Below are 21,734 nucleotides of genomic sequence, written 5' to 3' on the forward strand. Positions count from 1 at the left end.
TTCGGTTTGTGATTGGCAGATCTGTTTGATGCCCTTTTACATGATTGTGACATCATATTTCCCTGCGAATTAAGTCTGACATCACAGTATAAATTTCAAAAGATTCATACTATAAAGTAACAAACTAGTAGTATAAATTGCAAGTATTTTCAGAACAATAATAAGGAGTGGTTTTCTCAAACAATTACCGTTATGAAATGGAAACTTCTCATAATAAGTTCCCTCTTCTTCCCTTTCTTTTGTTTTTTTACATTTGTGAAACAGCATTTGTACTAACTTAAAACCCTAACGTATAAACCAAATAATGAAATAATACATACAACTTACAAGCTAGAATAAACAAGTAATACTGTAAATAGAATAGACAGCAGGTTCCTAATCAAGTATTCTCACTGCAGTGAGTCAATCTGATGTACCGTTGGATTCTCTGGCAATGCATCCGCCAAGTGAAATTCAAGAGCGTATTCTCTTCAATACAGCTCAATGCAAGCTCTGTAGTCAGAGTACACAGGAAAATGCTGTCGTGCCCTTGTTCTTTGCAATTGGCAAGCCTCTGTAGGCAGATAGATGACCAGAAATTCAAGCGGCAGAATTTAGTTGAAAGTGTAATTTCCGAAGAGAAAAAGAGTTGAGAGATGGACCTTACTGCAGCAAGTCAATGTAGCCATTTGAGAACAATGTGACATCCGGGGCATGCTCAATTTCTGGGATTACTGATCCTTGAACAATGAATGAAGACAAACAATTCTGTCGGAAATAAGCAAAACAAGAAGTCCAGTTTAATTTCATCCAAAAAAAGAATCAAGAAGGTGAAATTACAGTATAACAATACTCATGAAGGTGTATGCATGCTTGCTCTCAGAAAGCATGACCGAACCTTAAATCTATTACAAGCATGCACAAAAGAAACTGGCAAATTGACTTGCAACTCAAGGCTCATACCATACAAGTTCCCATGGCAAGTTCATCGTATCATGTATTGTGAATAATAATTACAGGATAGAAGAAAGCCCGTTCATCATATCATCAATAATATTACAGGATAGAACCAGAGGTCAATTTTGAGTCCACGAATGCCAATATTTCTACTAAGTTCCATAATATATTCTAATAAAGATAATTTCATTCTGCAATGGGTACTTCTTGAGACGCATATATTTTGATTGCCAATATTTCTAATAAGTTCCATAATATATTCTAATAAAGATAATTTCATTCTGCAATGGGTACTTCTTGAGACGCATATATTTTGATGATGACAGTGCGAGATCATCTAACTGTAACTATTTTTACCCTTTACGGTACTAATACTTTATATCATCAAGCTCACTGCTCATAATCTCACAGATCAAGAATCCCTATCTTGGGTGCCGTCTGGACGCCAACCAACTTGCAACAACATATTACAAAAGTACAAACATGTCTATTTTTCCAAGTAACCTCTTGATTTATACTTGTATTATTCCATAATACAGAGATGCTTGCTCATTGTGCATTAGAGAAGTATAATTTAATTCTGACAGACGAAAAGGGAATTAGTGAACCCACTACCAAAAGCTAAATATTCAAGAAACTGTACAGAGCATACCTACTGCAGACATGCAAATCTACTACAAAGCAAAATTTGTATTCTGAAAAGCTTTCTCAGCTTCTTCCCGTATGCATGACAGGTTTGATCTGATCTCCTTGCAGAGTCTACCCTCAACAAGGCGCACGGGCAACCACACTTTAGGTTTCACCAGTACAATATACAGAAGCGTTGTTTGATATTCTTCGCCAATTACAGAATCACTCTGTGAATCTCCAGGATTCTGCTTCACCTCCTGAAAAACACAATAGTTCTTTAGACTCCAATATAAATCACAAAATGGATTCTGAAATAAAACATAACCACAAACTCTAAAAGAATTCGTAATCAATGATTACCTTCAGTATGCCTTTCATTTCATTGGAAAAAATCTTACAATTATATAACTAATACAAAAAAGAAAACTAAGTTCAAGAAAGTATGCTTAACAATTGAAGAACTTCTCACTGATTTGTTATTGTGAACACAGAACCTTGGGGCTTGAGGATATGAAAAATAAAGTTACAATCAGAATAGGAATGAGAAACAAATCTCAACCTGTTCAATAGACCACTTCCCTTCAAAGAGTTGGAAGTCACCCTCGACCATCTTGAACTCAATATCACGCTTTTGACCAAAAGGAAGAGTCTGAAGATCTTTCTCGAAACAATCAATAATGCCTTTTGCATTAAATTTCAGCCCAAATGCCAAATTCTGCTCGCCAATCTGTTAAACGCAGTAGATGCAATATCAGTTGAGAATATAAGAAAGAGAGAGTGAATGTGACTCCCATGCGATATGGAACTGGTTAGTGATAGATATGAGGAATAGAATATATAATAATCACTTGATGATTCCTAGACTCCAACTCATTCTCAACAAGCACCAAGAAGTATGGTGCAAAGTAGTAGGGGCAATAGTATGAGATTAAAATAATGGAGAAGTTCTTAATCTAAGATGCTAACCAAATCAAATAACAAGTGAAAATATAGAGACAAATGAATTTTGTGCAAACATCTTACTTTCTAGATCCCTATTTCTTTAAGAATAATGTACCACAAAAAGACACTAACAAAAGGAAGTGAGTGAGACAAAAAGAAAAATAATTTGGACTAAAGGAAATGATGAGGATACCTGAAATAGACGAGCAAATTTATCTCTCTTCTCAAGCAACTGGCTTACTGCTAGGCCTGGAATAAAATCAGCCAATCTTTCATAGTCGGTTAATATATCCCAAACTGTTTGGAGGCTGGCCTGCACAGCTACCTTTGATGTAATTCTCCTGCTGTTCTTGCCTGTCTTTTCTATTGCTATCTCAATGCCATCATCTAGAAGTTCAAAATCGGGTGGAGGGTCACACGCGTCCTGTTCACTGCGCTCATCACCACTACCATTATCATCATTCTCAGCCTCTGGAGTATTTCCAGAATCACCCCCAAAGTAAGCCCTAGTTTGAGAAGACAGAATCCTGGTGATGTTAAGATAATTTCCGACTAAAGTAGGACGTAGTTATCAAATAAAAATGTTCCCATGCAAGTCATCAAAAATAGATTTTTTGTAAAGGGCATGTATGAGTAAGCCACATTGATCTGTGTTCTTGATTTCTTCGTGTATCCCCTATTTACTGCAGCAATTTACAATGCTGAGCAAAATAGATCACGAATTTATTCCCATGCTTGTATGTATATTGTATATAAACCCAAATATTATAAGAAGCAGTCCGAGAGTTGGGGCGACTCAATCACTGGTTAAAAGTTTGGATGTAAACTTACAAGGATTCTGCAATAATGTGTTGACCGACCACCTTACCTAAAAGTTTAAAACTTAAACAGTTAGAAAGGAGAATCATTTAATATTAATATCTTAACACGCCCCCTCACGTGCAAAACCTGCACGTGAAACATTTCTTTTATGCATGGGTGGCAATGAGGTTCGAACAGGTTCAGCTTGACTCTTAGCTCTACTACCATGTTAAACGACCACCTTATGTAAAAACTTATAATGTTAGAGAGGACAATCATGTAGTATTAATATTTTAAGAATATGACTTTCAATGAGGATTACAAGATCATATCACAAAGGGTAATGATTAAGAATTCTTGAAATGTGAATGAAAAATGAAATATGAGCACCACTAGGCTGATAATCAGACTTTGGTTCCTGTATGCTGAAAATTCGGACACCCAACACAAAGGCTACATGAAGTCTATCTTTCTATCTATCAACACTCAAAGTCAACTTGAAAGTCAAATCAAAGGATTAAAGAATCACATGCACAGAACCAAACAAAATCATGAATTTGGACAAGGAAAAAAAACAAAGAAAAATCAGTACCTAGTACAAGAGTAGGAGATGCAAACAACCAAAGGCTTTTTCTGTTGAAGAAACCGAACATTGGAAAGTTCATAGGGCTTCCATTTCCTTGGTGTATTGGCTAGAAAGGCAGATTCTGCTTCCAATACAACAAAGGGCCCAGTTCGATTAGGGCATCTGCTGTTGAACAGAGACTTTGCAATGGATAATTTGGGACTTGTAGTGGTGGAAGCACATGACAGAGTTGCAGTTGTAGAGAACAGTGGAGTCATTTGTTCCAAGAAGCTGCTCAAAATGGACTGACTAGTAATTAATTGAATGTTGCAGTAAGATTGCATTTCTGCTAAGATGAGTGTGTATGCATTGTCAAAACCCTCGGTGGTTATTACATGAGGTGGAGAGCCCAGAAGACATTACAGATGCTGGAGCAAAGATACTGTGCTTTCAAGACCAAGCATCACACGAATATCATTTTCCCAGTAGTTAAAATTTCTCATTTTGAAGAGCAGAGGAAAACAGAAGTAACTGGAGGCTGCTAATGGGAAACACAACATGGAAAAAAAGCTAACCGATAAGTATCTTTTGTAAACGTGGCAGAAAAATTTACATACAGCGTTAACAGTTTAATGTTATTTTTCAAACAACTGACTTCTTTCAAACTTACATTTAGAGGGTGTTTGGCTAAGCTTATTTGAAATATCTTATAACCTCCAACATATTATAAGATGTTTTAAGAGGATCAATATGTTTAATCTTATATTAAAAATAAGCTCTGAAAGTCTTTATGTCAAAGCTTATAAGATGTTAGAGTATTTGGCATAATAATTAAGCTCTTCATACTATAATAATGACCGAAAACCTATCAAATTATTAGAATTTAAAATTATATAAATAGATAATGTTGATTTAGGGGGGAAAAATCAATTATACGAAGGAAAAAAGTGAAGTACTAATAAATTTATGAGTGTGTTTTTGTTTGTTGGGATATAAAGATAAAAGAGTTGATAAGATGTTTTAGAGTTTATAAGATCCTAAAATTCTTATTTTAGGATCTATATTTAAAAAAAATTGCCACAACGATTTTCAAGAGTATAATCTTTAGAATATCTATTAAGACGTTTTAAGGAGCTTATGACCTCACCTTACCATGAACAGGTCCACATCATTTTTCTTTCTCCAGCCAAGTGCTACATCTAAGATGTCTTAGACACAGTAGTCCATCGAATTTGTCTTTCCTACACCATATGAATTCTTATATACTTGCCTCTGAAACTGCGTCTTTTGGACAAATTTTTGACATTTGTTCTTAAATGATCCCTCTTCCCAGGATACAGCTCTCTAGTTGCTTAGTTTGAACCATAGCCTTAAATCGTAGACACAGATCACTACCTATCTATGAATATATCAGACCTCAAATGTCTGACCATATAAACAAGGGAAAAAGAACATGAACATGTGATTAATCAATATCATATACTAACACAGAGTTCAAGCAATAAAAAGAAAATAATTCAAACAACCCAAATAGTCGAGAAGCGTTTATACTCCAAATCATCAAAATCCTAAAAGTTCTTGTGACAAATCTAAGCCGACATCATAGTTCTTCATCTTTTACTGGGGTCACATTCCCATGAAGAACAAATAACTCATTCACCAAGAATGCCTGTATGCGTGGATGTAACAACACTAACAGCACCCTTAACTTATGCCTTTTCTGCATGACATGGAAACTTTCGTCTTTTGTCTACCATATATCATTAGTTTGCTTCCAGGTTCTCTCCAGCTTTCCATATTCCCAACTCCGAGACTCTAAAACAAATTGACAATTTCTAAGACAACCCTTGTCAGTTCTAATCCGTCCTCAACAAAAGGTCATACTTGTGCAAGAATTAGGAAATATGGAGCTCAACTACAGCCGCTTAATTTCAATTGAGTACTCTAAGCTCCGTATGACATCAGCGAAAATGAATTTCAAACCATGCACGGAATTCAATTGATGAATTATGTTTCTGGAATTACTAAAAGGAAAAACAAAAAAAGCCGGAAAAGTTATCGAAAGTAAAGAAAACGAAACGAGATGGCTACCAGTAGTTCGTCGGAAAAAGTGTACAGGCGGAGAGAGACGGCGGCGGATGAGACCGGAATTGTGGCTGTGAAGCAGCCAATCTTCAGGCGGCCTGCAAGCTAATTCATTCCAAGAAACGCGATAACTAAAAGCGCACTTTACCAGTGAAGTGAAGTGAAGTTTCAGTATCTTTTAATTTTCTCTTATGTGATGAAAAATAAATATTTCGATATAAAAAAAATGAAAATTTATTTATTTGAAATATTAGGAAACAAAAAATCTTAAAATTTCATTTATTTTCCATTACTTCTTATAATTAAGTTCAATAAAATTTATAGAATTAAATATTCATAATGCAACTATGAAATGTTTTGGGCAGTCACGTAACATTTCTGCGTTATTATAATAATTTTTAAAATTTAAATAATAGAATAATTTCCAAAAATACAAAATTATTTTAATTTAGGATATAATCATTTAAAAACTTTCAAAATTTAAAACTATTTAGATGGATTTAATAGTCGGACAATTTTACTTCTAAGAAATTCAGAAAATAATTACACATAAAAATAATATATTTTGATATTGATGTAATTTTTTTCCTAAATATAAGATAATAAAAGTAATATTTTTGTCCTAATAATGTTGTGCTTGAAATAATATTAAAAAATTGTGCATCTTATTTAATTTTAAAAAATTCATCTTATGCAATTCAAATTTTGTATCATTTCTAAATTAAACTTTTCATAATTATTATATGATTGTTTGATTTTATATTCTCTCTAAAAATATTCCGAAAAATATTTTAGTATTTAAATAATTATATTTTAAATTTATAGTTATTTCAGTCATAGTATAGAGATGTCAAAAGTATTAAAAAAGAAATTTTCATAATTTTATCATAACTATTTTATTTTATAAAATCCGTTGAACCAAATTGTTAAACTTTACAAAATTAATTTTAAGAGTTGGGGTGCAAGTGAAATATTTATAAGGGTATAAGGGGGTTTTAAGTGATACAATCATTAGTAAGGGGGGATAAAGTGAAAAAAAACTAGAATAGATGGGGCAAAGTGAAAATAACGCATTATTTCGTATCAAACTACTGTTATACATCTTCACACGCACTAATGTATGTAATGAAGTATATCCTCATCCTTATAAGGGTAGTTTCATCAGAAATAAATTATTTACCATGCTATAAGTTAACAGTAAGTTAATTAGAAGTAAAAATGGATTTTTGTTCAATTTTTCGATCAAATTTTGACTAACGAATGAATCTATTTATTGAAAGAAAACAAACATAAAGAATACTAAATATAAACTTTCAAGCTATAAAAAAATTATACATAATTACACCAAATCATATAAAGAACAATATAATTATCTCTTAATTAAAATATAAATATATTATATTTATTATATAATTAATTCAACTACGAGAATACTCAATTTGGAGTAAATTTTTGGGTAATTAATGTAGGAAAATTTTTGTCCAAATCTAGTTCAGTCGAACCAATTTAGTCATAGAACAAGTGTGGGATATTTGCTCCATAATTGACTATTTTTTATAAATTATACATTAATCACATGACAAGTACGTTGTATCTGACATATAATTGGTTCAGATTTAAATGAGATGATTGGGAACAAAAATTTCCCATTAATATATTTGGGACGCATATAACTAATAATTAGTCCTCTACAAGCAAGTTTAAAAAGTGTAGGTTCCGTACATGTCAGCCTGCTGCGTGTCCAAAGGAACGAGGTTCCTTCCTCCCCACCCCACCACCGCCCTATTTATTGACCCTTCAGCCTTCACCACCCTCTCATCCATAAATCTCTCCCCTCTCTTCTCTCTTCACTCACCCCCTCACTGTATTATTCAGTGTTGGAACTCTTTAAGCTATATATGTGTAAAAACAGGACTATCCTTTTAGCTTATACCAAGAATGTGTTTGTTTTGAACGAAAGCGTTTTTCTTCTTGTTGATTTTGAGAAAAAGAAATGGCTTCTTACGATAATCTGACGACGATCGAGCAGCCGTGGTCGTTCCGGCCGGCCTTTGCCGCGGATGCTTGGATTTCCGATGTTTTCACCAAGGAAAATGATGCGATAACGAAGGCTCTGCAGAGCTCATTCACCAGTACTACTACTTCCGACGTTTTCTCCGCCGGAATGGTCGGCTCTCTATTCGCTAAGCCGGATGCAACGCCGACCCCTTCCGGCGGCTCTGAGAACGACGCCCCCGTCTCGAAGCTGCAGTGCCGGAGCGTTCCCACTAGCGGAAGGGTCACGAAGCGCAAGTCGCGCAAGTCGAAGCGAGCTGCGACGACGACGTTTATCGCCGCGGATCCGGAGAATTTCAGGCAGATGGTGCAGCAGGTGACCGGCGTGAAGTTCGGTGGCTTGAACGTTCAGCTCCCCGTCGCGCCGGTGTGGACGCCCGATCCATCAAATCCGGTGCAGCCTGGTGGAGGATTACCAACACTGGACGCGTCGGCTTTTTTACTGGACGGCTCAGTTTCGTCTCTGGTGTCTCAGCCATATGCGGCGGTGGGGGACGGTGGCGCCGCTGCGACAGAGCGCTACTTTGACTCTTTTTGTAGCTTTCCCACTCTCGAGTCATGGAAAGCTATGTAGCTTTGGAGCAACAGCAATTTTAATTTTAATTTAATTTTAATTTTTTTTTTAGGAAAAAGTAGGGGAGGGGTAAAATGGGAAGATCTGTTAATATTGTTGGGGTCTGTGGGTAGAACATCTTGGCTTGTATGAATGCAACTCTTTTTCCTTTTTAAATTTTAATTTTCTTATTTCCATAATTATTTGAATTCAATTTATATCTCATTCAACTAAAGCTCATCTAAATTTGATTTGATTATAAATTAAATTAAACTCAAATATAATCTTTTAAGTTCAATATTAATTTAAATAATAATATATTAAATTTAATTTTACTTACCTTACTACGTAATACATATAAAAGTGGAGTTTACTTGACTCGAGTCAAGTCAATCCAAATAGTCGCTTTGCAGTTCTGATCGAGTCTCAAGCATGTGGTGTTCATTACTTATATTTTTCGTTATTTACGGCTGTATTTTAACATAAATATAAGAAAAAAAGTATTATTTTAGTCCGTTAAGTATGTCTATTTTAGTCCATTTTTGTTTAGGTCCAATAACTTACGAAATTGTTTACTTTTAGTTCTCTGATTGATTTTCGAACAATTTTATCCCTATGCAACTTTTGAAAAGCAGTTTTAGTCCATATGCACTCGTAGGGGTAAAATTGTTCGAAAATCTGCCAGATGACTAAAAGTAAGCAATTTTGTAAGTTATTGGACCTAAACAAAAATGGACATATTTATCGGACTAAAATTAAAATTAGGCATACTTAGCGAACTAAAATAATACTTTTCTCTAAATATAATGAAAATGTTTTATATTCAATTATTTATTTATCCAACTTTACATTATTTTGTATATACTTGGGAATCTAATTTTACGAGATATTATTATTTTATAATTAGACGGTCGAGATTCTATTACAATAATCCATAATATTAAATTTTATTTATTATTTTATTCTAGTTCATGAGCTACGCATTCACTCAAAATTTCAATTATTTAATTATCACAAGACATTGGCCACGATGTGGTGTTTACGTCCGCAAATACGTTTCAAGTCCAAACAACTTAATCAACGTATGATATATCCAACGACTTCAGAGTATATGGATTTTGTCACAATCATGCAGTTTGAAATCCATCTTTTTCTAAAATTAAAAATTTCAAGTTGATGTAAATAAATTATTTGTTTATAGGAATAATTACACTCGTCTTTTTTTAGATTTGGTGTAATTACATTAAAAGAATTATACCATTTAACAACAGTTAATTGTCATGGTTAATAACAAATAACCGTAGCAGATAGTTATTGACCACGACCCTACAACGGTTGTTGGCCGTGACCATGGCTCTTAGTCGCAGTGAATAACTTTTTTTTATGGTGAAAAAACTAATTTTCTGCATTGATTTTATTTAATCCTAGTTAATAATGATCATTTACCATGATTTTTTAGCCATATATAGCCACTAATATGTAGCTAATAGTAATTCGTTTTCTAGTGTTACACACATGTAGACCCCCTGTAATTACCCTCATATTTTTTCACCCGTTAATGCATGTGAAGAGGTATATCTTCACCGTCATAAGGATATAGTTTAGTTCCAAAAAAATTATTTAATCTGTAATAAGTCAATCGGTGTTAAATATCAATTTTCATTCAATTTTTTATTAATATAAGCAAATTCAGTGAATTTTGACCAACATATGGATTTATTTGTTAGATGAAACCAAATTTCAAGGATGTGATATGTCATTTCCCAACCAATAAGAGATCTACATAAAATTATACTAAATCCAAAAGAAGATGAATATGATTATCCTTTATTTATAGGGATAATTACACCCCTTTCCCTCAAGTTCAATATAATTACATGTAAGTCCTCTGTTGTTTGAGAAATTAATCTAACATCTCTGGTGTATGCTTTTATCTCACAAATAAGTCCCTTAATTATTTAAAATTCATCAAATTTGATAATATTAATAAAAAGATCGAAAAAAAATTATATTTAACCTCGATTGACTTATTACTAACCTATTACAGGTCAAATAATTTTTTTTTGTGATTAAATTTTTCTCAAATGTCTTCACGTGTTGATGCATTCAGGAGGTACATTTTTCGACATTATAAGGGCAGTTTAGTCCGAAAAAAATATCTGACCTGTAATAAGCTAATCGATGGTAAACATCAATTTTCATTCAATTTTTCTGTTAATATTAGTAAATTCAGTGAATTTCGACCAATGAGTGGACTTATTTATTAGGTAAAAGCAAACTTCAAGAGTATTAGATATAATTTTTCAGACTACAATAATATTATATACAATTACACCAAATCTCGAAAGAAAGAAATATAATTATTTTTTATTTATATTTTCAAGAAAAGATAGTGCTGGAACTCATGGTCATGGAAGTCAAAAGTTGTATCAGAAAATAAAATAATATTAATTGTAACATGTTAGGTGACAGCATTAGGTTGACTTGGGTCTCGAGATTTCTTTATTTTTGTCCTATTTCAATTTCGAAATTGACGAAGCTCGTGAAGGATTCGGATCTGTTTTTTTTTTTTTGGGGGGGGTGGGATTAATTTAAATTGACTTTTATTAATTTAATAAAATTATTTTATTTGTATCAAATAATTTAATTTTTTGCTTCTAGAAAGTTAGGTATAATATAAGCGTACGTGGTCGTGCAGCTAAACCTAAGTCAACAAAAATCTTAAGCGGATATTTGTTTAGTATAAAATAATAATCGCGAGCTTATTTTTGGAATATTTGTCGATATTTGGAACGTAGATGACTTGCAGTTAAGATCGTTTGGGGATTTTGAAAATGGTATTTGTGTGATTGTACATAATATTTGAGGGCGATGTGGAGATTTTATCAGAGGTATTGTTCGATCCAGAATGACAAAAATGTCTCCTCATTTGATGGGTAGATTTTTTTTTTTAAAATTATGAATAAATAAAATTAATTTAAAATTTTGACTAAATTACGGGATGAAAATGGCTATATGAGTAAAAAGTTATTTTAAAAAAATTAAACATAATATTCTTGGATCATTTAAAAATATGAAATTACACCTGGATCTATCTAATATTTTTTTTTTAATATCAACAAATTCAGTGAATTTTGATTGACTGATGGACTTATTTATTAGACGAAAGTAAACCTTAGGGATGCTATATATAATTTAACAAACCACATGGAGTTTTTGTGTAATTACACCAAATTTCAAATGGGAGTCTAACACTATATTTGTTTTTATTTCCAATTTATTTTCGAGACAAGTCAAAACATACCCAATGTTTGTCATCATTCAAAAATACCTTATTTAGATATTTTTAACTGTTTTAGAATAAATATATACATATATATATACACACACATATACATAAATATATATAAAAAAGACATGATTTGATAATGATTTGACATGAATAGTAATTTTTATCTCCCAAAACACAACATTGAACATATAATACTTATTTTAAATTTTCAAAAATAAATGCAAGCATACATACTATCTCTAACACACACGTATTTATCTTTATTTTTCTCTCTCTATCTTCATAAAACACAACAAAACACTCAAAAAATGAATCCAAACATTATGTAAATATCCCTATATTTTAAGATAATGTCAATATCAAAAAATATATATATATATTTTCCTTGAAAATTTGCATTCAAGTCATCACTTTTTGCAATTAAATATATGTATATTGGAATAATATTTCACCATCACATAGTTTTCTTCCACACACACACACACACATATATATATTATATTAATTTTAATAAATAAAAAAAAAACTTTCTTCTTTCCTACCAAATCAAAGTTCTATGCCACAGCTTGACTGCAAAGTCTACATAAGAGAAGGGTCATAATTTTATTTTATTTAATCTTCAATGAATTTTTTTATTTTTTTTTTTTTGTCAATGTTGTTCATTACTGTCATATAGATTAATATTAAGATGGGAAAAATGCAATTTATCCTATGTGTTAATAAAAAAAAAAATAACAGTGAAGATATATCTGTTCATATAGATTAATGCATGAAGACATATGAGGGCAATTTGATCTTAAAAAGATTTATTTGATATGCAACAAGTCAGCATTAAGTTAATCAGGGATAAATATAGATTCTTTTTTTTGTATTCTTTTGTTAATATCAGTAATTTCGATTTGTTAGACAGAAGCAAACTACAGGGATAGTAGATATAATTTTTCAAGCAAAAAATGGTCTATATGTAATTACATCAAATCTCAGGGAAGGAAAGTGCAATTATCCTTTTATACTGTAATATATATATATATAACTAATTCACTCCACGAATATAGGTTATAACATAAAATATTTATATTTAAAATCACATGTGTGTATGTATTTCGTTTCACTTTATGTGAGTAATTATAATTTATTATTAATTAATTTTTTAAATTTATTATTAATTATTTTCTTAATACATTGATTATTAGTTGAATTTAAAAAACTAACTAGGTGTATTTACATAAACTATTATTATTGTTTGAAAAATCCAACAGAAAATGTCGACATTATTTATGCAAGTTATCCTTAATTTTTGAAAAACTGTACATATATTCTTCAAAAAACATTAATATTATTACATAACTTATTTATATTTTTTTACTATGAGATATGATTTTAATAATTATATAAAATATTAGAATAATTTATATAAACAGATCATAGATTACGGAATGAAAATCGAAAGTAGTTAAAAACGACGACGCATTGAGGTGAATTATTCAAAGAAAGACACAAGAAAGGGTCAAAAAAGCAATGCTGTACCTGATTGTACTCTCTTGTCCTTTTCAATTGACTACAGAACTCCATTTTCTTGTTTTATCTTCCGGGGGTAAAATTGACTAAACACAAATCCGTTGCAGAATTGATGATAAGTTCGGCTAGGGTGACGCGTGTGAACTCAATAAATGCAGACATCCACCGTCCAATATTCCCAACAGATCATCTGACGGCAGCTGTCTGGTGTTGACTCTCCTGCATTGAAGGAATGATGGTGGTGGTTGTTTGTATCTGTGGGAGTCCACACCGTTGAAATCCCTAGTCCCCCCACACAGACAATCTTGTCAATTTATTTCTTCATCCCTTAAGTGATGACTATGATAATTATGATTTAGGTAAATTGCAATGAGTTTCTTTAAAATTTGTGTAATTAAAAATATTTTATTATATTTTAAAAAATTATAAATATTTTTTTATAATTATGAATACTTTAAAAAAATATTCTTTATGGCAGCTCACTGTAGATAATTATAATTTGTCAAAATAACGCTAAAATACATAAAAAAAAAAAACCCTATGTATTTGAAAAATAAGCAAAAAAAAAAAAAAAAACCCTCTGTGTTTCCTAATATAGCTCAATCCCCCCTTTTCGTTAAATCTAACTAATGGCGTTAGTTTTTTTTTTTTTAAAAAAAGTTGACCATTGCACCCTTATTTAATATGTATTAATTTTTATTTTAATAATCGTTGTTTTTGTATTGGTTATACCAGAACCGTTATATCTAATCATTTTTAATTATATTAATTAAATATATTTTAGTTAATTAAGAATAATTTTAAATAATTATAATAATTATTTACTTATATATATCTTTTAATTAATTAACAATAATTTTAAATTTAACAATTATAAAATTTATTTAAATTTAAATATAATTCAATTTAACATTTATTTAAAGATGTAAGATTTAATATAAATTAAATTTAATATAATTTAATTTAATATTTTAATTTAAAATATAAAAAATCACAAATTTATATAGTTCGTTATATTTTTAAGTAAATATATTTAAAAAAATTATTTTTTAGACAGATAAAAGTATAGAAAAAACCACTCAAAATAAATAGAAAATGTACATGTGAAATATATAAATACCATAAGGCCATTTTAGTACAAAAACATCCAATTATTATTTTAATAGAAATGAGTTGAATTTTAAATTCCATTGGGCTACATTTGGATCAAGTATTATTTTTTAATAGATCAATTACAATTATTTTTATCAAATACTTATATATAAGAATAATAAAAAATTATAATAATTATATATTAATTATCAATATCATATAATATATTATCATATCAACAATCACTATTGAAGTAGAACGACGACTACTATTAAAGTATAATAACATTCTGAAGTTTTAATCTGAACTATTTATTTTATGAACCAAAATTAATTAAATTTCAACTATAATTTGAATTTTATAAAATTCAAATAAATCAAAAAAAAATTATTATTAGGAATTTTAAATTTCAATCTCCAAATCTGTAAATCCAAATATAATTCAACGCAACTTTTTTCTCCAGAGACAAAATTATAATCTTTCATGGATAATCACACCATTCTCTTCTCGAGTTTCGTATAATTACACGTGAATTTTTTATTTAAAAAAATTATATTTAGTACTCCTGATATTTATTTTTGTATAACGAGTAGTTTACTCCATCAGTCAAAATTTTATCGAATTTGTTAATATAAGCAAAAGAATTGAATGAAAATTTAATCTGTTCCTTAATTGATTTATTGTATATTAAATATTTTTTTTTATACTAAACTACATTTATACGTATTCACACGTTAATGTATTATTGTTTATTGATATTGATGACAAATATTTAAATAGGTGATTGGATTTATATTTAAAATATTATAAATTATGGGAATATATATTAAAAATTGAGGGGGGAGGGGAATATTATGTTGGGAAGAGGAATGCAGTGCAGTGGAAGTGGGGAAGGTTGTTGACCAACACCCACTTGCGGTCGGTTCGGTAAGCAGTGACGTGGCGGTTGACTTTGTCTCTTATTCTCTGTCTGTTGAGTCATAAGTAATGCAGTTCTTGTCTGTTTCTATCACATTCACATACTCACTTCATGCTTACTATATCATGATCTCATCATATACATATACCCTTTATAATACATTCCCACATGTGTGTCGGGTAATTATATTTTGTCATTCGAATTATAATTATTTTTATATTTTGATGTATAAATTTTATTTTGTGTTAATTTATCATTTTAATTTTATATAATTTAACACTTATGTGATATGGTGTGTTTTCATATATGCACAACATGTGGTGTTTTTTCAGCAGAAAATTAAAAAAAAAAAAAAAGAATCATATATGACAAAGTGAAAATTTTACAAAGTTGAGATGGTGAGGTGATACAAAAAAAAAAAATTTAGATGCCAAAGTATAAAAATGGGTATAGTTCAGATGACAAAATGTAATTTACCCTAAAATATGTTCTTGATTTTGAAAATTTATAAAATACTTTTATATTAATAATCAACTAACACATAGCAACTTATTATAAAGGAAATTTATTAGACAATTATTAAATTTATTGAGATATTTATTAGTTTTTTAAATAATAAAATTATAATAAATTATTGAGCAAAAAATTTTGTTTTAATTTGGGTTGTTAAGCTTACAGATATAGGTCAAATGAAATTCTATCCATAAATTTCAATTTAGTATTTGAATAATTTGATTTATTTTTCGACATCAATAAAATTAGGCAATGGTATGGCCTGGAAAAATAAAATAAAACGGCGAAAGTGGAAATTAAATCGAATTTAAATTCCAATTAAAGAGTGTACCCCTTGATTTCTCGAGACATTCTTTACTTAAAAACGTGCAGTGAATAAATTAATACATGCTCGAACGTTTTTGGTGGCTAGTGGCAGAAATAAAAAAATAATAAATCTAACTACTTAGATTATACTTTTTTTATTTTATTTTGTTTTGCTACACACGTTGTTCCTTCTCAATAATAAATCTAATCACGAGATTATACCTTTTCGATTTCATTTTATTTTGCTACACACGTTGTTCCTTCTTCAAATCTGCGCTCACGCCACACACTTATGCCTCTGCCACCTTTCGCCGCAGCTCCTTCGACCTGAAAAATGAATATGTAAAATACAACGCTTTCAAAAAAATAGTATTTTTCGTCCGTAATTTAGTTTTTACACCTTTGGTTCCACTCGTCATGGGATCATCACTACTTTTGATTTTGTAATTTCTAAAAAGAATCACTTTTCATCCCATGACGCATTTCGTTATATTTCCAACTAATTGATGCATAAAGCTTAAGAGGAATGAATATGGAGGACTTGGTCCAAGGAGGTAAGTAAACAAGTGGGGCTTTCTTAGCAAATATAAATGAAACTTTATTTGTTGTTCCCCACTAGAAATGAAAAACAAAAAAAAAGGGTAAACAAGACAAATTGTATCTTTTTTACCCCTAAGGGTACTTATATGACATTGACCCTCCCACTAATTCATTCAGAATGGGCACCACAGAAAACTACTAAAATTGCAAGGACTTCCAAGAAGAGATAATTATATTTATATTTCTAATTTATGATCTGTTTATATAAATATTTTTATTTTTTAAATAATTATACATACATTTATAAAAAAATATTAATATTAGTTACACAAACTATTTCTCTTTTTGAAAGATTCCACGTACGTCCCCATAGACATTATCAACGTTACTTTAATTATTTTTATTTTTTGGGTATCAGGGATGATTTCTGTATTTTTACAAAATACGAGGTTGTTTGTATAAATAGACCATAAACGTAATTATTTTTTTTATAATTTTTGGGTTGTAGTTACCCGAAACCCTTAAACTAATATGAATACAATTAATCACTCCATATCTTATATACGAATACTATTAAATACAATTAATTTTAATTATTGTTATTATTACTAATATTTTGTAATGAAAGTGATATTAAGTTATGGGTTGTTGAGTTTTATCTGGATCTGAATACAAGTAATTGATTATGATACTCGGATTTTCATAGGATCCGAGTTAAGATCCATTAGTCCAGATTGGATCCAGCATCCTAAGGCCCAAGTTCTGTCCTGTCATTGCACAATATTATGGAAATGGGGTCAGCCACTGAATCCAGATTGCTCACGTCAACTCAGTCTCACTACTCATCTATCAAACGCATACACTTTCTGTCCTCAGCTTTACACAACTCTGGTCCTCCCACCTGATTTTTCCGTCTTTTTACTAACAATCACGTGCGTCTTTTTATTTAACGGCCGTTAGGGTGATAGACCAGCAATATTATTACAAAATGTGGTACTTTAATTGTCATTCCCCATAGGACCAAATACGTGCCTATATATTATGCAACGATAAGTGCAATTTTGCCATCAAAAGCATCTTAACATTTACCTTTCAAATTCTGTATAAAGAAACTAAAACAACAAAACAAAACATATATCTCAAGGGGCCATAGAGATTAGCAAGCATTGCATTCCAGAATGTTTCTTGCTCGGAATATTAATCAAAGCACACACAGGACAGAAGGATTTGTGATGGGAATGTGCCTCTTTCACTAAAAGCCAAATCACCATCATACAAGTAACAGCACACAATTGCAGAAACCAGAGTTTCCATCTCAAAGGAGATGGGTAAGGCTTATGGTCTAACGCAATACTAACACAAGCAATGCAATTGGAAAGATACACTCAAACAGCTTATGCAACTCACCAAAAACACCAGCTTAATTAAAACTTTTATCATATTTCCACTCACTGAATCCATATACAAACCCACTGCACAAAATGGCACACTAAGGTAGACTGCAGCTAGCCGCCCAGACATGCTCAAACCTATGATACACTAGTTATTTGCCCATATTTCTTCCAAATATACACTATGTATTACCAGCTACTGATAAAATAGGCTATACATACATTGATCTAAGATAATGATGTTTATGCTATATAGAGTACTTCTATTAGTCAAAACCTAACTCATGGACTCCTACTACTAAGGGACTGCTAAGCTGTACTAAAGGACAGATTCAGCAGAGTGTATCCATGATGGGTATTCATCTCCCTGGTTCATGACAAGATCAGATTCACTAGGTGGAACAATCCTTTTCCGCATGAGGGTCTCTATAACCGGGTACTTCCTCTTCCTGCCACCTCTTGGTCTTGACCGGAATTGCTCGTCAGATTCCACAAAATCTCCCTGAACAAGTAGGGTCCAGAACAATCAGATAGCGCCAACATGATGATCCAGAAATGCAGGGGAGACTTATAATTAAACTAAAAAATTGGCCACAAGTAGATAGAACTTACGGGAGTATAGACATGGCACCCAGATTTTTCATGGTTGTCCCTGACATGTTTGAATGCAAATTTCATGTGACAGCTAGGAATACTGCACTTAAATGGTTTAAGCTCCATATGCACAGCTTTGATATGCTGATTGAGATTTGATGTCTGTACAGGAGAAAAGACATATTCTAAATAACTGTCCACTAGTAGGAAATAGAAAGATATTTGCAAGAACCCACAAAGGAGATCTTAATGAACTTGCTTCATATCATCCCATGTACGAGAAAAATACAAGTAACAGATTTTTGGATAGAAGGGAGCTTACAGTTGAAAACGTCAGCGAGCATCCCTCAATGCTACACTTGATTCTTTCTGAGGAAACCCCTTCATGTATGCGCATGTGACGCTTGATGTTCTTCTTTAGCTGCTTCGTGCCACATTTATCACATAGAATGTACTGATGACAAGACAATATATGCTCCTTCAGGCACTGCTCATTACTGAAGTATTTCATACAGCCTGGTTCAGCACAGAAGGCCTCCACCGAATCCAACTTAACTGCATTCAACCCAGAATCCGCCACAGGATCAGAAAGAGTAACTATATCTCAAAATAATGTTGCTAAAGGAACTAATGTGCATGTGCTTACAGAGGAAATACCCTCCGAAAGCAGCTTACCATGAGAATCCTCATGAGCACGCAACTTCGATAGATACTTGAAGACCTTTCCACACCCATGTTCTGCACAGATATATTCTTTTGGTTGCTTAACATTAGCATCAACAGATTCACTGTGGAACTCTTTCACATGTCGTGTCATATTACCCTGAATTGTAAACCTGCGCTTACAGTCCTCAACAGGACATTCAAACAATTTCCCTTGATGTTGAAGCATATGTCTAGTCAAGTGGTCCTTTCTTCTGTAACTGGAATGGCAGTCATCCACAGGACATGTAAAAGGTCTCTGTAATAGAACAAACTCAGTATCAGCCAAAGGTTTTCCAGACCTCTTACAGGATATACTCAAGCTCCAGTCCAATGCATAAACTAAAGAGTCCCCAAACCTCAAAGGATTAAGAGCGTGACAGAGGCTCACTTGATGGAGCTTCTCAGGTGGTCCCCCACCTGGTACTGATCCAATCAAGACAGTATTGCCCTCTTGCATTTTGGAGTTCTTTTATTTGGGATCCAATGCTTCACGCCCAGCAAAAAAGCATGGCAATGTTTTGCCACCTTACTTCAATCTGCAAGATTCTAATATTTTCAATTGACTAGATACTAATGATAAGCAACATATAAGACAAGCCAGCGAAGAAAGAAACTGAACATTCTATTAAAATCAAAGATAAGGAGTAAAGTTCGGATCTCAGCAACAAAAACCCAGAGATCGCAGGTTCAAATAGAGAGATAATATCCAAATACTCTGTAATCCACAAAGTAAAGCAATTGATGCGCCTACACTTCCATTCTAATATTAACTCATGGCAGACATATTCCTACCCGGAATATGGTTTTGTGATTTTAGCACCAAACTCAAATTATACCTAGAATAAGTCGTAGGGCAATCGGCAGTACTATGACATGCTAATGCCTAAAGCCACTCAGAGAAAGAAAAGATAAAAGAGAATAAAGTTACTAAAGACACTCCAATTATTATTTTCTTTCTGCATGCAATCCATGGCAGGAAACAAGGTTTTATAAAGAATTGAGTCAGAAAATTTACCTCGAGAGAATGGCTTTGCATATGCTGCTTCAGATGAGCAGGCTTCTGGAAACTCGCACCGCACTGTTCACAAATATTCAATTTCTTCCCATGCCCCTGTTCTTCGATCTGCTCTTTTTCCTTAATTTCCTCCTGCGATTTAGAAAACCCTTTTTTACTAACCAAAAAAACAAAAATCAACTGCAAGAATACCCAGACAAATCCATCCACAGGCACTCCATCCAGCTGTGACAACAGTCTGTTAATCACAACCCAAAACTTGCAAAACCCCAGAATTTCATCATAATAATATACACGATTGTGCAATTGAGCACACAAACCTCGTGGTGGGCGAGGATATGAGAGGCGATCAGGGCTTTCTTCGATCGGCAAATCCCACAGTACTCGCAGTAATATCTCCTAATGTCTGTGAATATTGCACCTCGCACTTTCTCTCCTTCGTTCCCCATTCTTCTACGCGTATATGTCTTCTACCTCTATAAGCTGCATATATAGATTAACAGAGTTCACCAAGGAGGGAGCACAGCAACCCTAACTCTGAGCGCCGCTGTGTGAAATAGTTGGGAGCGAGCACTGAAGATGATGGGCGATTAGGGTTCGCTGTATTTATAACACGGATGGATTATTACATAATTTGAGTTTCAGTCCCTTTCTATCCAAATATTTTGTTTACGTCCTCAAAGTGCATCATTTCAGGTTTTTGCACCCCTCAAAGTTAAAATTTTCACTTTACACCCCCAAAAAGGTACTATTAGCATATTGCACCCTCTCAGCTTCTAATTGCCGTCCAAAAATTCGATTAAGGCTCCGAACGGCAATGGGATGGGTCTGAGGCAATTTTGCCAAAATTTGGACCCCTCCTATCAACAAAATTTTGGATTTGAGCTTGGACATGAACTCAATTCAGATTTAGGACCACCAAGTTAGACTCGATAAACATAATTAATATTTTTTTGTAAATTAATATGTAGATATCTTAGGCATTGAAAATGTTAAATCTTTTAGAATAAGTGTTACTTATATAAATATTAACAAGTTTACAAACTATCGATATTATTATTTTAATTTACAAGGATATTAAACTTATGTATTATATGCAAGTGTAAATAAATTATAGAGATAATTACACTTTCCTCTTTTGATGTTCGGTGCAATAATTATATAGGAAAATGTATTATTTTAATTTGCTAAGTATGCCTAATTTTAATTTTAGTCCGATAATTATGTTTATATTTGTTTCGGTTCAGTAACTTTCAAAACTGTTTACTTTTAGTTCTCTAAT

The 21,734-nt window shown here is 32.0% G+C and overlaps 3 protein-coding genes across 13 annotated transcripts; 1 reads left to right on the forward strand and 2 right to left on the reverse strand.

The window, feature by feature from the left end:
• Positions 1-190: 190 nt before the first annotated feature.
• On the reverse strand, positions 191-6,125 carry LOC105162824 (Polyketide cyclase / dehydrase and lipid transport protein). 10 transcript variants are annotated; one of them, XM_011080955.3, is made up of 7 exons: positions 5,966-6,125; positions 3,902-4,179; positions 2,702-3,035; positions 2,126-2,293; positions 1,589-1,823; positions 642-747; positions 191-553 (listed from the first exon to the last, which is right to left on the reverse strand). In XM_011080955.3, exons 2-5 carry the CDS (start codon positions 4,150-4,152, stop codon positions 1,611-1,613), a joined length of 966 nt encoding a protein of 321 aa, XP_011079257.1. In that variant the 5' UTR covers positions 4,153-4,179; positions 5,966-6,125; the 3' UTR covers positions 191-553; positions 642-747; positions 1,589-1,610. The 10 variants fall into 10 exon arrangements, with proteins under 10 accessions (XP_011079257.1, XP_011079256.1, XP_088736645.1 ...); XM_011080954.3 differs by having other exon boundaries at positions 3,902-4,165; positions 5,966-6,124; XM_088880519.1 differs by having other exon boundaries at positions 3,902-4,220; positions 5,966-6,124.
• Positions 6,126-7,763: 1,638 nt separating this feature from the next.
• LOC105162823 (calmodulin-binding protein 25) lies at positions 7,764-8,767 on the forward strand. The gene has a single exon (XM_011080945.3). It carries the CDS (start codon positions 7,953-7,955, stop codon positions 8,586-8,588), a length of 636 nt encoding a protein of 211 aa, XP_011079247.1. The 5' UTR covers positions 7,764-7,952; the 3' UTR covers positions 8,589-8,767.
• Positions 8,768-18,167: 9,400 nt separating this feature from the next.
• On the reverse strand, positions 18,168-21,043 carry LOC105162821 (transcription factor IIIA). 2 transcript variants are annotated; one of them, XM_011080942.3, is made up of 6 exons: positions 20,773-21,043; positions 20,453-20,584; positions 19,408-19,693; positions 19,055-19,287; positions 18,751-18,894; positions 18,168-18,640 (listed from the first exon to the last, which is right to left on the reverse strand). In XM_011080942.3, the coding sequence occupies exons 1-6, from the start codon at positions 20,899-20,901 to the stop codon at positions 18,458-18,460; spliced, it is 1,107 nt and encodes a 368-aa protein (XP_011079244.1). In that variant the 5' UTR covers positions 20,902-21,043; the 3' UTR covers positions 18,168-18,457. The 2 variants fall into 2 exon arrangements, with proteins under 2 accessions (XP_011079244.1, XP_088736349.1); XM_088880223.1 differs by lacking the exon at positions 20,773-21,043 and adding an exon at positions 19,826-19,973.
• Between the last annotated feature and the right edge of the window lie 691 nt (positions 21,044-21,734).

This window comes from Sesamum indicum, linkage group LG5, assembly GCF_026168435.1.
Source record: "Sesamum indicum cultivar Baizhima isolate 11 linkage group LG5, ASM2616843v1, whole genome shotgun sequence".
NCBI classification, from domain to species: domain Eukaryota; kingdom Viridiplantae; phylum Streptophyta; class Magnoliopsida; order Lamiales; family Pedaliaceae; genus Sesamum; species Sesamum indicum.